Here is a 15,693-nt window from a genome sequence, read left to right on the forward strand (position 1 = left end):
ACTCAACCAGAAGCTTGGCTTAATCAAGCGACACTTCCTGTTTTGGCCAATAGCAATTGCTTTGTGCTTATCTTAGATGTAAACATAGCTATTAACATATATGAATCAAGTTTTCTCCTATTGATTATTGACTGCGAATGCATTTGACAAGCACAATAATCGCGTGAGAACATTCGCTAGTCATATTTCTTTAATCAGCATTAACTGAGAATTCAATTTACAAAAATTTCAAATACTTTTTTTGTATTTTTCTTTTCTGTCCTTGCATACTTTTGGATCATTTGCCACTGTCTGAAACTGATTTATCTTTACTATTATTTAATATGTGACTAATCTTTACAATTAATAATATTAATAATTGTTGTTTTATTAAATGTAGAACCTAATCCCTTAAGTCTAAAATGAGGGTCGAGGTTGATAAGATGAGCTCAAGCTTTAGCTTGTGTAAGCTTTAATTTCCATTATATTTTATATTCTATACCATGTAATTAAAAAGCTAAATATAATGCTGGAATCATCATCAAATTAATTGAATTTAAGTTACAAATGTGTTGTAATAAAAATACAAATAACATTGCAACTATTTAGATATGCACGAATGAAATTTAATAGTATAATCAAATAACAAAGCTTCAGTGGAGTGTGTTCAACTGTGAGATACTCGCTACCTATTTATAATGAAACCATATTCAACAAAATTACTAAAAAAAAAAATACCGCAAAAATAGTAAAATATACCATATGGTTACAATATACCATATAGGACAAGATATACTAGATTCTTAATCGTTTTTTGCTATACAAAAATATTTCTTAAATAACTTTTGATTGCAACCTCATTTTCAGGAATCATAAATGAGAGATTCCTTCTGTCTGTTTAATATATGTATGTCTGTATTTCCTGCAGGCACAAAGTTATAATAGCCTTCTAAAATAAATTGACTGTTAATTTCTGACAATATTTCAAGGTTAACTTTACACAAATTAATACAAATTGAAATCAAATCAATCAGCTTTATACTCGTATTTCTGGTGTAGTTTTCACCGCAAATATATTTCGATAAATTTGTCTAGAGTCAGCTTAAATAACAACTTATTTTTATTGTTGTTAAGTGATTGCATTGCATGCAAAATTATGCCATTGAACTTGACTTTGCAATTGGCTGTTTGCAATAAAACAAAACATATAATTAAATTGTTGTTATTCATGAATATTGAATATTTTATTGACTTTTTTCGTTTGTTCATAATTGTTATAAATAAATGGGAGTGAGAGAGAGAGAGAGAGAGAGAGAGAGAGAGAGAGAGAGAGAGAGAGTAGATGAGGATGCTTTAATCAATTTCCGCATTAACAAATCGATTGCCGTTAATCTTTGACTCATAGGCAGGCAACAATAACAATAACATTAACAATAACAAATAGGCAAAAAAAACACACAACGACAATAGCAAACGCGCCAAGTTTGTTAATCTGTCCCAAAAGAGATGTCAATTCATTCCCATTGTCTGATTTGTCTACTCTATGAGCATTCAGTTGTTGGCCACAAAGTCATATAGCCAGTTAAGACAGTTAGCCAGTTAGTCAGTTGGCGAGATGACCTTGCCCAAAGGCTACTGAACTCACTCTTTGACATCACAAAAGCCAGCCCATGCAAAGCTATCAATAAATTAACAAAATTCGCTGCGAAACAATTTGTGGGTGTCACGTGTAAACATGCTTCGATTGCTACGACTACAAAAATACCCTTTACTTAAGAATTAGACTCATTGCTGCACTGTAGTACTATAAAATTTCGACTAGAAAATGTCCTTGCATTGTTTCCAAATTTCAGTGAAATTGCATATAACTTTGAAGTGAATAGAAATTTATTTTAAGCTTAATTTGTAAAGAATATATGTTCAAGTGGATGTCTAGCATATATTGAGTTATTTAAATTTAACTTAAATAAAATTCAGCCATTAATAGAAAGAAATTTAATATTGTGCATCGATGTTTTTTAGTAATTCCATAGAAAAAGGTTATGAATAAAATAATATAAGCACAGCTACAATTATATATTTGCTAGAAAGTTTTATAATAGAACAAATCTCAGAGCTGGAAAAGAATGATTTTTAAGCATTGAAAAGTTATCAATTATATATACTGTTACTATGTGAAACTTGAATCAATTTAAGAATGTATTAATCATCAAAAAACTAAAAGTAAAGAAATAACGATGTAAAAAGAATGAATAGTTATTAACAAATCAAATAAATTAAATCAGCGGTTTCCGAATTTTATAGTTCTTCCGTGAATTAGTATATGTAACAATATCTTATCGATAAAATTGTTTTATTTCATCTAAACGTATGTTTAAAATAAGAAGAAGATAAGTGAAGTTTAATATATTGTCTAGAAAGCTTTGCTATGCCGATAACAAGTGGTTTAAACTTTGAAAAGCAGTCATTTAATTACAGGCCAACTATGTAAAACTTCAATTAATGCAAGTAATATTAATCAGATGGATTAAGAATATATAATAATAAAAAATAACTACTTGACTTAGAATAAAGAAAAGAATTAAGTCCAAAAAAGCAGAGTTTATATTATTAAATTTTCTAGTTAGTTCTTTTTGTAAATGCCAAAATATTCTCATCAAATTAGATAAAAATATAAGATAAGCAAAATTCAATAGTATATTTCCTGAAATGTTTTCAGATAGAATAAGATATCGATAACATAAATTTATCGTAATGAAAAAATTATATTTTCTTGAAACCTTTGGAATGCAATTTGTTTAAGTTATGAATTTTTCTTTTAGATTTTACATTTATTAAGCAATTAAATAAGTACAGCAATAAAGTATCATAACAATACATTATAAGAAAGAATTCATTCACACCAAACCTCATACCTATATCATATGAAGTTATGAAGTTATTGATAACATTTTTTAATTGTATAATTCAGTGTTATGCCAAATATTATATTAGATGATCCTGTTTTGCTAATTGGAACCTGATGCAATGGCGACACACGCAATGCAAAACGTGATAAGATCGTATAATAATTGTTTATCGAGCTGTTTCCTAGAATGCATTTAAAGTTAGTTATTGCTAATTAATTGCATTGGCAATTTGTTTAGTGCAGTCTCGCAGAGTCTGGCGAGTCCAAGCGATCTAATATGGAATCATTAAGTATTATTGCTGAAGTAAGTATGATGTGAAATGCACTGAAACGAAATGTGTTATTGATATGAGTTGGCGTTAATTGTTTTTCACTTGCATAGCATGGCTTGAGATATAGATTGAGATCAGAGATCCCCGCGTTCGCAGAACGTTAATTGGCCAAGAGAGCTGAATCGGATTTAGATCCGGGCATTTCAATCAAATAATAATTAGCTCACTTTGATGGCTAATTCGCACTTGTTAATCATTAGTCAGCTGTTATTGTCGTTTTGATTTCACTTTGATTAATTGCCACATGTGCATTAGCCAATCGCAAGCTTGGAATGCAACTACGACTGCAATTGCAATTGAAACTCCAACTGCATCATCTCGAAGGGTTCACAACTGGGGGTCAACTGTTATTAGCCATATCGGTGATCTCACATTATCATTATCCATTATCCATTGCGCATTCCCATCACCATTATCATTAGACTGTCCTGCTCTGACGTCATTGCGCCCCAGAAATAATCCCATAATATTATATCGGACTTTCACGCCCAAATTGCGTTCGTGATCGTTTTATCGTCTCATGTTTTATTGATTTTCCACTGAGACTTTGCCATTTAATCAATAGTATTGCTCTAAGCCCGAAATAGCAAATGAAAAAAATTCCATTTAATTTGGACACATTATTATACAAAAGTTCAATTGTTCATTTGAAAGTGTTAAGCAGACAAGTGCAATTTAAATGGGACACAGAACTTAGAGAACAACAATAAAAATGCTATCAAAAAACGAAAACAATTCAAACTACAACAAAACTAAAATCAAATCAAAACAATAGAAATAACCAAAAGCTTAATGAAAGCAATTTAAAAATCATTTAAGCTAATTTGGGTTAAGTACACAACATTTATTATGGGTTCAAGAGTCGTATAATTGATACCTTTGACAAACTTAATAACTATATTTCCATTCAATTTAAACTAAGTAATTTGAAACCATCAAAACAATAATTAATATAGGAAATTTTGTGTTTTCTGTGTCTTACAAATTAAATTCAATAATATTCTCTTTATTTATTTATTAAAAGCATTTCTTTGAGTAATTTGAATTTGAATTTAATTTTTCAAATCGTCAATTATCATTTGAAAAATTTTTTTTTGATGTTTCAAAACCAATTTATGAAATCAATTTTATTATCGAGTGTTATAAGTTCACAATAGTCATAAAAAATAGAATCATTTCAATTTGAATTTTATTTTTGTGTCATATAAAATATATGTAAATTTATTGTTGTATAATCTTTTAATTGTAGGTGGTATGTGTTAGTAGTATATTAAGCAGTGAGCAATAAAACAATATTACTTAATTCCTATGAATAAAAGATCTCAGATGAATCTATTGCTTGAGGCTAAAATAATATTATCTAATATTTGAGAAGTTGAATATTAAGAATATAGAATAAAACTGTCAACAAGCATTTAATAATAATATTTATGAATTTAAACATGACAATTTTCGACAATTTTATTTCCTGACGAGTTCTTAACGAGCAGCCAAGATGGATTGACCCATAAAAAAGGGGAATACCTCATTAGAAATTCAAATTTATTTATGGATCTAAGATCTAAGAACTTTTAATCCACAACATTCTTCGCATTGCAAAAACCAGTCTCTGTGTTTGTTTTTGCGTCTTAAAAAGGCAAAACAAATATAATACCAAAGCAGTTAAATGAATTTCCCAAAAAAAAATATACAACAAGTAAGACAGCTATAGTCGAGTGTGCTCGACTCTGAGATACCTGCTACCTATTTTGAATAAAAGCAAAACACTGCGGTATTATTCTTAAAATATACCAATATTCGGTATATTGATATAGTTATACATTCAAAATATAGCGAGTGTACTCGACTCTGAGATACCCGACACAGATTTTTTATTTAAAGCAAAAACAGTGCGATATTATTCTTAAAATATACCAAAATGCTATACCACAAAATACTCGAATATACCAAATATTTGGTCTTTCGATAAAGTACTACATTCAGAATATACCATAAAGTATTAAATATACTAGTTTGTATATAATAGTTAAAATACCCTAATACACTATGAGTAGTGAGTATAATTATAAATTTCTTTAAATTTAAATCTGGTTTAAAATTAACATACAAGACGGACTGTGGGGATATCCCATCAATCTTTTGTAAAATGCCTAGTAACCTCTTTTCGTGAAGATTTTGATGAAATTTCGTTGCAATACTGAATCATTATCTCTGTGAAATCATCAGTTTGATTAGCAAAGACTCTATTTATATGTGTGTGGGGAGAACTTGTTTGCAATAGTTCCAGTTATCAGTTGTCGGTTGTCTGTTGCCTGTTGCCAGCTGAACACACAATAATGATGCGGATGATTAAGAGAAATTAACTGTCAAAATCAATAATAATAATAAGCTCGTCGAGTTTATGCAATATCGTAATTCGATGGCATGCAAATTTGAGCAATGATCGAGCACAATTTCGAAATTCCAAGCGCCAAATATGCAATTGATAAAATATAGTTGATAGGGTGAATACCCAATACTTATCGAACAGAACTTTGACTTATGGCATGTGGAATACACGTGCGTCTAATAACGAACTACACAATCTGTATCTTTATGACTGTATCTGCATGTGTATATGCATCTGTATCTGTACAGTGTACACGCTGTAATTGACGACTAATGTTAGTTTCAGTCGCAGATTCTGTAGTCTGATTTCTTGATTTTTCCTTTCAAGTGCAGCGGGGTAATTAAAAATGCCACGACAATGTCGTTTGCCGGTGATTTTTCTGTAAGTTGAATTCCGTTCCGGTTTTCCGTCTACTAATCAACGTAAAGTCAATGCGTAACGCATAAACATGTGTCGATGCAGAGTTATAGATAGATACAAGATATGTCACTAGTTGGCATTAAATATGGGTAATTATCCATCCATCCATCCATCCAACCATCCATGGAGTCAGCCTTTTTTCACGTGCTCTGTCTGTGTGGGCAACCTTCGCTTATTACGATGTCGAGCACACACAACACACATTGTATCTCTTGCTGTCTGTCTGCAGTTGTCTTTTAATTGCTTAACCCGAGATCAGTTTACAGTCAAAGTGTCGAGTCATGCCGGTGTGAAGGAACAGCCAGACAACAACAATTAAAAAAACAAAAAAGAAATACAGACAAGAGCAAGAAACAAATAAATAACATTTAAATTTTAAGCATATATTTATGAATATTTAACACAAATCTTAATGATAATTGAGCTACGACAGCAACAACAAGAACAAAAACAACAACTGGCAATAATAACATTAACAAATTACAATGGAATTTCACAATATTCGTATATAAAACGCGCGTATGAAACTTGTTCGTTATTCACTTAGGATCGCGTTTTGAATCGGACTCTGTCCCAGGTCGGGCCTCTCAATAATATTCAACGCCTTCGTCATACTTTGCTGTCTTGACTCAGCGGTTTCTTGCAAACAAATACAAATACAAATATATAGTATCTATGAGTGTTGGTTTTTTGACTTATTGGCTTACTAATTTATAAATGTTCGGCGATATGCATGCCACAAGTACGAGTATATATATTTTTGGCAATTAAGTATTAAATTTATATAGCTGCTAGACATTTAAAAGCGATCCTTAAATCATCGCACAAAACACTTCCTAGTAAGTTGTTGTAAGACCTAGCAAAAGATTAATGATAATATCAGAGACTGAAGACTTACTCTTGCAGTTGTAAGATTAATGATACATAATTGTGGCACTGTGTGGTACACAAATGTGTCGACAAATCGACAAACTAAAGCAGACTTTACCTTGAAGAGGTTTTAGCTCGATAAAGTCCAATTGTGAGCGTCACTAATGATCAAGTAGTCAACGAGAGTCGAACTCGCATTGCATTGGGGGATTCAACGAACTGGTGTCCAAAGATCACTTCCCGATCAATAACTCGAACTTCAAGTACTAATTCATACAATGTTCGCTGATGACGTTCTCCACGTTCTCTGACGCTCTTCTAAGCGCACACTCACGATAACTCGACGATAATTTCATTTACTCCACAGACGACAAAGTCAGCCACTTGGTAACAACATCCTCCTGATTAGAACCGAGTCTCAACAAACAACCACAGCCACAGCCACAGTCACAACAACAGCAAAAGTTCGAGTAAAAATAAATTAAACGACGCACTTTTTTTTTTGCGCTGTTCTATTTTGTATTTGAATTCGACAGCTAATCGTGAATTGGCAGAAAAACATCAACAGCAATGAGTTGCGAATTGTTTTCTGTGTGTGTTTTAGCATATGTGAATCAGAAACGGGAAACGGGAGAGAACTTCTGGTTTTTACGCATGTATTTCAGGATTTAATATATTCTACGTAGTAGGTGTCAAAGGCCCGACTTAAGCATAATACTATATATGGCAATAGGAATGCTCTGCGACTAGCAATTACTCTAGACAGATACAAATTTATCCTGTTTGGGTAATTACAGAATTTCAATATTAATAAAATTTTGATGAAAAGAAATAGATTTCTTAGCTATAGTGTTCCTATTGATGTTAAGTTATGTTTACACAGAAAGAAAACTTACATTCTATAAATTACATAGAAAAAATTTGAGTTTGGGAAGTTTTTGAATTATTGAAAGCATTAAATCATATTTTTTTCATTGTTAAAAGATAAACATGAAATCTATAATCGAGTGTGATCTATGATCTATTAATTGATCTATGGGCTCACCTCGAGACGCTGGCACACAAGCGTTGTCACAAGAATGATGATGAAGTTTAAGACGAGCTAAGCTTTTTTTTAAACGCTTCTGTATTGGAGCTTAAACGCAACGTCGTTAATGCCTGGGACGAAATGCGATTGGAATATTCTAAGTTTCTTATTGACAATTCGACAATGTATTACAAAATTTAGCTATATATCTTATAGTCTCTATGAAGTATTTATATGAACAGATGGACAGTCGGAAGTTGTTCAATGTTATTTTCTGAGTTCAATTTTAACACATTTTCAGTTTGAATCAAGTTTTGCCAGCCTTTTTCTTTCCCTACTTTTCTATGAATATGTTACAAGGTGTATTAAAATACAGTTTTTAAAAGTTATTTTTAAATATTCTAAATGTAAGAATTGTTCGGGAATATGAAAGACGCTGTTTACAACGTAAAACAAATTGGAAGTCTATCCAGAGATAGCCTCATTTAATTATGTAATTTAATATGTAAATTCTGATTCTAATTAACAAACAAACAACTGCTATCAAATCTATTCTATCTAATGTCTTTTATGTATACAAATCTATTTTTAAATCAAAATTAATCCAAAATATATTAATGACTAACATTAATGTTTATTATACTCTGCGAATGGCATTACCAGCATTAGCATTATGTATGCCAACGTTTAAAAATAAATGTGTATTTAAAATGTTATTGCTCCCTTGTGCTTCTTCCCGTGACATAAATTGCAGGCAAAATGATATCAAATTATACTCTTGTTGCTTCCTTTGTTATTGAATATTTATATGGCATAAAAATGATATATGTGCACGTGCAAAGAGGAACTGGATGAAATAAAACAAGTATGAAAGTCGAGCAAACTCGACTTTGATATACCAGCTACCCATTTTGAATAAAAGCAAAATATTGCTGTATTATTCTCAAAATATACCAACAAAATATACCGCAAAAATACTAATAATATACCAAATTATATATTTCGTATATTGATATGGATACTACATTCAAGATATACTATAGAGTGCAAAATATGCCAGGGTCTATGCCAAAGCAACTAAGACTCCTAGTATGAAGGCGTTGTTGCCCATACAAAAGTATTTCTTTAATAACTTCGACAATTTTTATCTGATCGCGACAAAATTGTCAGGAATCATAGTTAGACCATACTTATTATTGTACTATATGTGTATACCAAAATTCACGACACAGCCTTGATTTGCGTAGAAACATAACAAATGCTGTCGAAAAATATAGTTCTATCTCTTATAGTCTCTGAGATCTATGTAGGTGTTTATACGGACAGACAGATGGACATGGATAGATCTCACCTGTTGACGCTGATCAAGAATATATATATACTTTATAGGGTGGAGATATGCATCCTTCTACCTGTTCCATACATTTCCTGCCGGCAGAAAATTATAATACCCTTCTATCCTATGGGTAGCGGATATAATTATACTCTTATTAACTTGATCAAGTGATTTTTAAATTTGCTAACCAAATAGTTGTCAGCATATGTATTATAATTTCGAGTACTTCGGAGATTGACCCCAATGTCAACACGCGACTGAAAGAAATTGAAAACAATGTTGTTGCTATACATTTTTTATATTTTTATTTTTATTTTATTTATTTTTTCGAATTTAAAGAAAGTTCCAGACAATCATCCGACATTGAAATGTCTTCTGCCAAAAGAGAATCTAGGCCGAGACTCAAGGTTATCATTACTTGACCTCTCTCGCTCAGATCTATTGAGAGGAATCCACATCCGCTTCAGATTTTCAATGACTTTAACGAAATATTCAGTTTCAAATTCATTTTGTTTGCGGGCAGTTGAAACATTTAAAATGGGCGGAAAAAAATTTAACGGAATTTTCTTATTGATGGTCCTTCAAATATTCTTGGTGGCTACAACAACTGGAGATGAAGTGAGATCAAAGACATAATACTAAAAAGAATAAAGAGTGATTAAAGTGTTTACTTTTTCTTCCTATCAGACGTATGAATCAGACCAAAAAACTGTGAAACCGTTGTTCGATATTATTAGACAGCTCAGAAATAAGTTAGAACAAAGTGAAACTAAGGAAAAGCAGATAAGTGAATTAAATTCTGATCTTATGGAAAAATATCATGAAATTGTAAGAATTCATGAAACATTCATGAAGGAGGCAGATCTATTAAATGAGTATAAAAACAAAGTAATCAAAGGGGAAAACGATTTGCAATTGTGTCAAAATAAAAATGATAAATCTGAATCTGAAATTAATTCACAACAAAATATTATTCTTAAATTAAAAGAACAACTAACAGATAAATCCACCAACTTAGAAAATTGTCAAGTTCAATTAAAATCTCTTAATTCTAGATTAATTGAAAAAGATGAAAATATAAAGAGATTTAGTGAGAATAATACAGAACATCAGAAAACACTTGAGTTGGCATTAGAGAAGAGTAAATCTATATTAATAAAGCATGAAAATGATATTCAGTTATGTCGTTCAGAAATAAACAAATTAAATAGGAAAAAGATTCATTTGAAATTAAAAGAATGTGAAACTAAGCTAATAGATAAAGTAAAGGAAAATCAGTTATGTCAATCTGCACTTGATAAATTAAGTCCCACAACATGCATCCCTTTCGGAGATTATCCAGGAGTTCATCAACTCAATGTCTCTGGCATAGGTTTATTCAATGTTTTATGCGATAGTCACTTAGCTGGACCTGGATGGATTGTAATACAACAACGAGTTGGGGGAAATGAGAGTTTCAATAGGGATTGGGCAACGTTTCGCAAAGGTTTCGGTTCTTTTGAAAGTGATTTCTTTCTTGGATTGGAAAAATTACATCGTATCACGAGCTTGCAGCGTTTCGAACTTTACATACATATGGTTGATGAGGATGGAACCTACAACTTTCGTTATGACGACTTCAAAATATCTGATGAAGATAATGGATATGCACTGAGCTTGGGTAAATTCAATGGAACTAATTTTGATGATGGCATGAGTTACTCTAACAACATGAAATTCACAACATTCGATCACGACAACGACAAAGAAGATTATGGTAATTGCGCAGTCTTTGAAGAAAGTGGCTGGTGGTACAATCTTTGTGGTTTTTGGTAAATATTGCAAATTTTTTTTTTTTTTGAAGGAATACACATAATTTTTGTTGTTTTTTATGCAGTCATTTAAATGCACTAGAGCCATGTTGGTGGGGCAATGGGAAGATTTTACTTAAAGAAGTTAAGATGCTTATTCGCCCCAAAGAATAGATGAATAAGTGATAAGCTGAAAAGCTGAAATTCCCATATTTGACTCAATTATGTAATCATTTATATTATATATAATTGGTGTATTAAGAAATTGCGTTCTGAAAAATAAAGCGATTGACTATTTGATGCAGCGATTTATTTTTTGAATGGAAATATTTCAGTTTTTATTGCATTTATTATATGTTTTGATGTAGCAAATTTTAAGTCTCTACACGCTTTCAATATATTATATATATCCTTTCAGTCGAACGTTGAATATTAATATAATTTCAGAAATCATCTTCACATATTCGTTTCCTATCTAAACATAAATGATGCAGTTTTGTTACTAATAATACAAAGCAAATTATGTTTTTGCAACATTAGTTGATGAAAAGGTAATAATAATTACACAATAATACAAGATACCAGCTACCCATTTTGAATAAAAGCAAAATATTGCGGTGTAGAACATACCATATAAATACGAAAATTATTCCAAATCGTATATATGTATGGTATTCAATATATACCCCTAGTAAGTAGGCGTTTTTGCCGATACAACAATATTTCTTCAAAAACTACGACAATTTTTTTCTGATCGCAACCAAATTTTTAGGAATCACAAAGACTATAGTTATTATTGAATATACTAAAATTCAACCTTAGCTTTAAAATTACACTAGTTATTTTAGTTTTGTTAATTTGTGGTGGCAGAAATTTGAAACAGACTTGATCTGCATGCAAACATAACAAATGCTGTCGAACAAAAATTATAGCTATCTATCTATCTCTTATAGTCTTTGATATCTAGGTGTTCATACAGACGGACATGGCTAGATTCTCTCGGCTGTTGACGCTGATCAAGAATATATATACTTTATACATTTCCTGCCGGCACAAAGTTATAATACCCTTCTACCCTATGGGTAGCGGGTATAAAAATACATAAGAGTGTTTGCTGTACTGTGCTGAGCTGGAGCCGAAAGGCGAAACCTTGTAACACTTTTATCATCGAACTCGACGAATTTGTCATCGAGCGAAGCACGAGCAAACAAAACAGTTGGATGGCAGGTGCCCGATGCCGATGTCGAAGGTATTATTAAGTATTATGTCTGTGGTTCATGCCCGCCCAAGTTCAAGTTCACGATCAAGTACAGTGTGTACTCGCACACATTTAATCAATTATGAACAACAATCAAAATATTTTATGGCAAACATGCAATTTACACGCAATTAAAAGCCAACTAAATTTATGTATGAAATGTGTAAAATATGTAATTACAAGTGGAAAACAAAAAAGTCCAGCATAATGAAGACATTTCGCTGCTACCAAAAAAAAAAAAACGAAAATCAAATAAAAAAAACGTAGATATATAAAGCCATAAACGGTGTAAACCAGCTCTAATTATATGGCCAGGGCTTAAAGTCACACGCCTCTTGCTTTGCCTCTCTCCTCCTCCGCTGTGGCCCCCAAAGGCATTTGACACATTAGTTAAGCAAATCGACTTGGCCATTTAATTAGCATGACGAAGTGTGACAATCTATACTATAATTTTTATAGGCATCACATATCACACACACACACAAATACACACATAATGCATCGAGTTGTTTGAAATCATTGAACTGTAGATGCTTTAAGGTCAGTTGGATGAATGTTCAGTTAGATTTCGAAAAGAGTTTTAAGGCTGTCATTGACATATTCATATTTATCATTTAATAATTAGCAATTACACTCTTTATGTTGACATAATTTTTGTTTTGTATTGAGTAATCAGTATTTGCAATGATGTCTTTTATAGTAGCTAATTGTTACTCATTTAATATTTCTCAGAGAATATTTATTTAGTATAACATAATTTAGGACTCACTAGAAACAACACATCAACTTTAATTGCCAAATACATTTCATTCAAGAAATTTCAACCACAATTCATTTAATTTGATTTAAGTGATATAATAATGATAATAATAATTATTTAATATATGCAAATTGTATGGCTTTCAGATTACAATTACAGATACAATTAAAAGAGAAATTAGAATTCGATTTCAATAAGAAATCCCATAAAAGTTGTTAAGCTTAAACAGGATAAGTGTGCTCTTAAATTGGATAAATATCTTGATCTATAAAAAATATAATACAAAAAATATATATATGATATCATTAACTGTTGTCTGGCTGCAGTAATAATTAGCATTGGAAACAAATAACTGCGATTAAGATTTAAAGTTCACTTTCACGTTTATTTCCCCATTCGAAAGTCCATTGAGAACACTTTGTTAACACCTCAATAATAAGGAAATCAAATATTTGCACTCTTTATTGACTTAATTAAATCATGTTTTACTCTTTTTTTTCGTTGTCGTTGTCAACGTTGATTGTTTAATTGCCATAATCTTGGCGTAGATCAGTTACGTTCGATGGATGAGCTGTGTCAATTAATGCATCGATAATCAATACTGAATGATGATGTTTAAATACATAATTTAAATGAGATTTTTGAGAGAGACACGACGCCTCTCTCGAGATAACTCGAGATTGATGCATAACACAGCTTATTAATTTATTTAAACCTTTTGTCACTTTTATGTGTGTATATAACATTTTATTTGCTGATTTGTATTTGAAGTTCACATGGTTCAACGATTTGCATTATACAACAGCAAAGTCAGAGGTCTTGACAGATTTTCGCCAAGATCAATGCACTGACAACGGTTTTATAATTCTGCCACAATTTTACAGTCGAACAGTTAGACCTAGGTTAAGGTTTTAAGATCTCAATAGATATTAGAACCGATAAAAGTTAAGATATTTTAAATAGATATTTCTAAATATCGATTGACTGTTTGGAGAAAACGATAAAAATACAAGAAATTTATTGATTTTTTAGTATGTTTTTTGTGTTGACCAATAAGCATAAAAATTCTAATGAACAATAATACAAATATAGTTCTCTTTTCTTCATAAAATATAGTAATAATAAATACATATAAAATATATGTAACTACATAAACAAAGACAGAAATGAGTGGAAATAATAAAACAAGCAACTAATAAAAGTAGTACCAGGAAAATAATGACCGACTAGGTAGTACTAAATTGAGCTTCTAGCTTATATAAGACAAGTCTGTCACGTTTATGGACCATTAAAAAACAATAAAAATCTCATATGCATACAAGTATTTACACTTGAATCATGAAAATCATTTTATATGATATAAAGTGAAATATGTACAATTAAGGTAATATATAAAATATACTCACATTTTGGTATTGAGAACATATTGTGCAGCTTTCTCACAAATTCACAATTGATTAAATGTTTGCCTATTACAAAATATTGTTATCAATGTTATCTCAGCGGAATTATGAAAATTTTAAGAGATTTGCCCTTTGAAGCTGGCAGCTGCCAGCAATCGAATGAATTGAAATGATTTTTTTTAAATAAAATTCTGTTAATGCATACAAATACTTGCATAAGTGTGTAAGTAGTGTGTATACTTATAGCAGTAACTGTGTATTCGTATATAATCTGTTACGAGAGAAGCTTTTTGAGAGCGTCGAATTGGAACGTCATGTGTCTTATCAGAATCGTGACTGATGATGAGCACAGGACAGACAGCCGGACAGATGAACGGACAGACAAACAGACGGACAGAAGGAAAGACAGACTGCAGTGCAGTAAGTTTTTGTTTTTTTTTTGGACAGTTCGAACAGCTGTTGCAAGTGTATCGAATAAAAGCACAGTCACCTCCAATTGTGCGTCTAATGCTAAAGTGTGGTCATCTGTAATTGGGTCAGCTTTATTTAGTATTTTAGTTGATGTTGCTGTTGTTGGTAATCAGCTTTGCTGCACATTTACTATGACTTGTTGTTGTTTTTCTTTGTTGTTAGATGGAGTCGTTGGACCAATTAGCCAAAGCCCTGAACTATTTATTGAATTTACCCCATTTACTCAATACACTGATTTACTATTTATACTTTGATTTAGTTACCAACACACACACACACACGCAACTCTTTTCTATTGCCTTCGCTGTCACGAGCTAAACGAAACCGACTAACTTGGGGGTGCCAACGAAATTGTTTAATCACAATAAAATATCCCAGCTGAACGCAAGTAACACACAAGAGTCGTTGAACGCGACGAGAAAGACATGAAAACAGCAGACGAAGAGGAGACGAAGCGAAGTGGAGAAATAAAATACGAAACGAAATGAAACTGAAATGGAAATGGAAATTGCGATAGCAGAGATCCAGAAGAGAGTCACTTTTCCAGCATTGCCCAGCATTATCACGTATGTTCAAGAACTAACTGTTAACCCTTCCAATGGAAACAGAACACATAAGCAAGCGGGGTATGTTCACCAATAAGTTACCCAGCAATAAAATGTAATACATTTTTAAGTTAATCGTAAGTAAAGTAAACGTTCATAATGACATTGTTAAAATTGTCACTTTCATCATAGTAAAATAATTCTT

At 31.4% G+C, this 15,693-nt stretch overlaps 2 protein-coding genes across 2 annotated transcripts in view; one reads left to right on the plus strand and one right to left on the minus strand.

The window, feature by feature from the left end:
* LOC132791971 (scavenger receptor class B member 1) overlaps nt 1-14,556 on the minus strand; it is a 33,662-nt gene extending 19,106 nt beyond the window's left edge. Inside the window, exon 1 of the mRNA XM_060801163.1 lies at nt 14,476-14,556. Coding sequence (XP_060657146.1) covers nt 14,476-14,494 — 19 coding nt within the window. The 5' untranslated portion in view covers nt 14,495-14,556. The remainder of the gene's footprint in view (nt 1-14,475) is intronic.
* On the plus strand, nt 9,762-11,351 carry LOC132792012 (fibrinogen-like protein 1). Its single transcript, XM_060801203.1, has 3 exons — nt 9,762-9,879; nt 9,949-11,072; nt 11,138-11,351. The coding sequence occupies exons 1-3, from the start codon at nt 9,799-9,801 to the stop codon at nt 11,223-11,225; spliced, it is 1,293 nt and encodes a 430-aa protein (XP_060657186.1). The 5' UTR covers nt 9,762-9,798; the 3' UTR covers nt 11,226-11,351.
* Nucleotides 14,557-15,693: the final 1,137 nt, after the last annotated feature.

Source organism: Drosophila nasuta, chromosome 2L (genome assembly GCF_023558535.2).
Source record: "Drosophila nasuta strain 15112-1781.00 chromosome 2L, ASM2355853v1, whole genome shotgun sequence".
Lineage (NCBI taxonomy): Eukaryota > Metazoa > Arthropoda > Insecta > Diptera > Drosophilidae > Drosophila > Drosophila nasuta.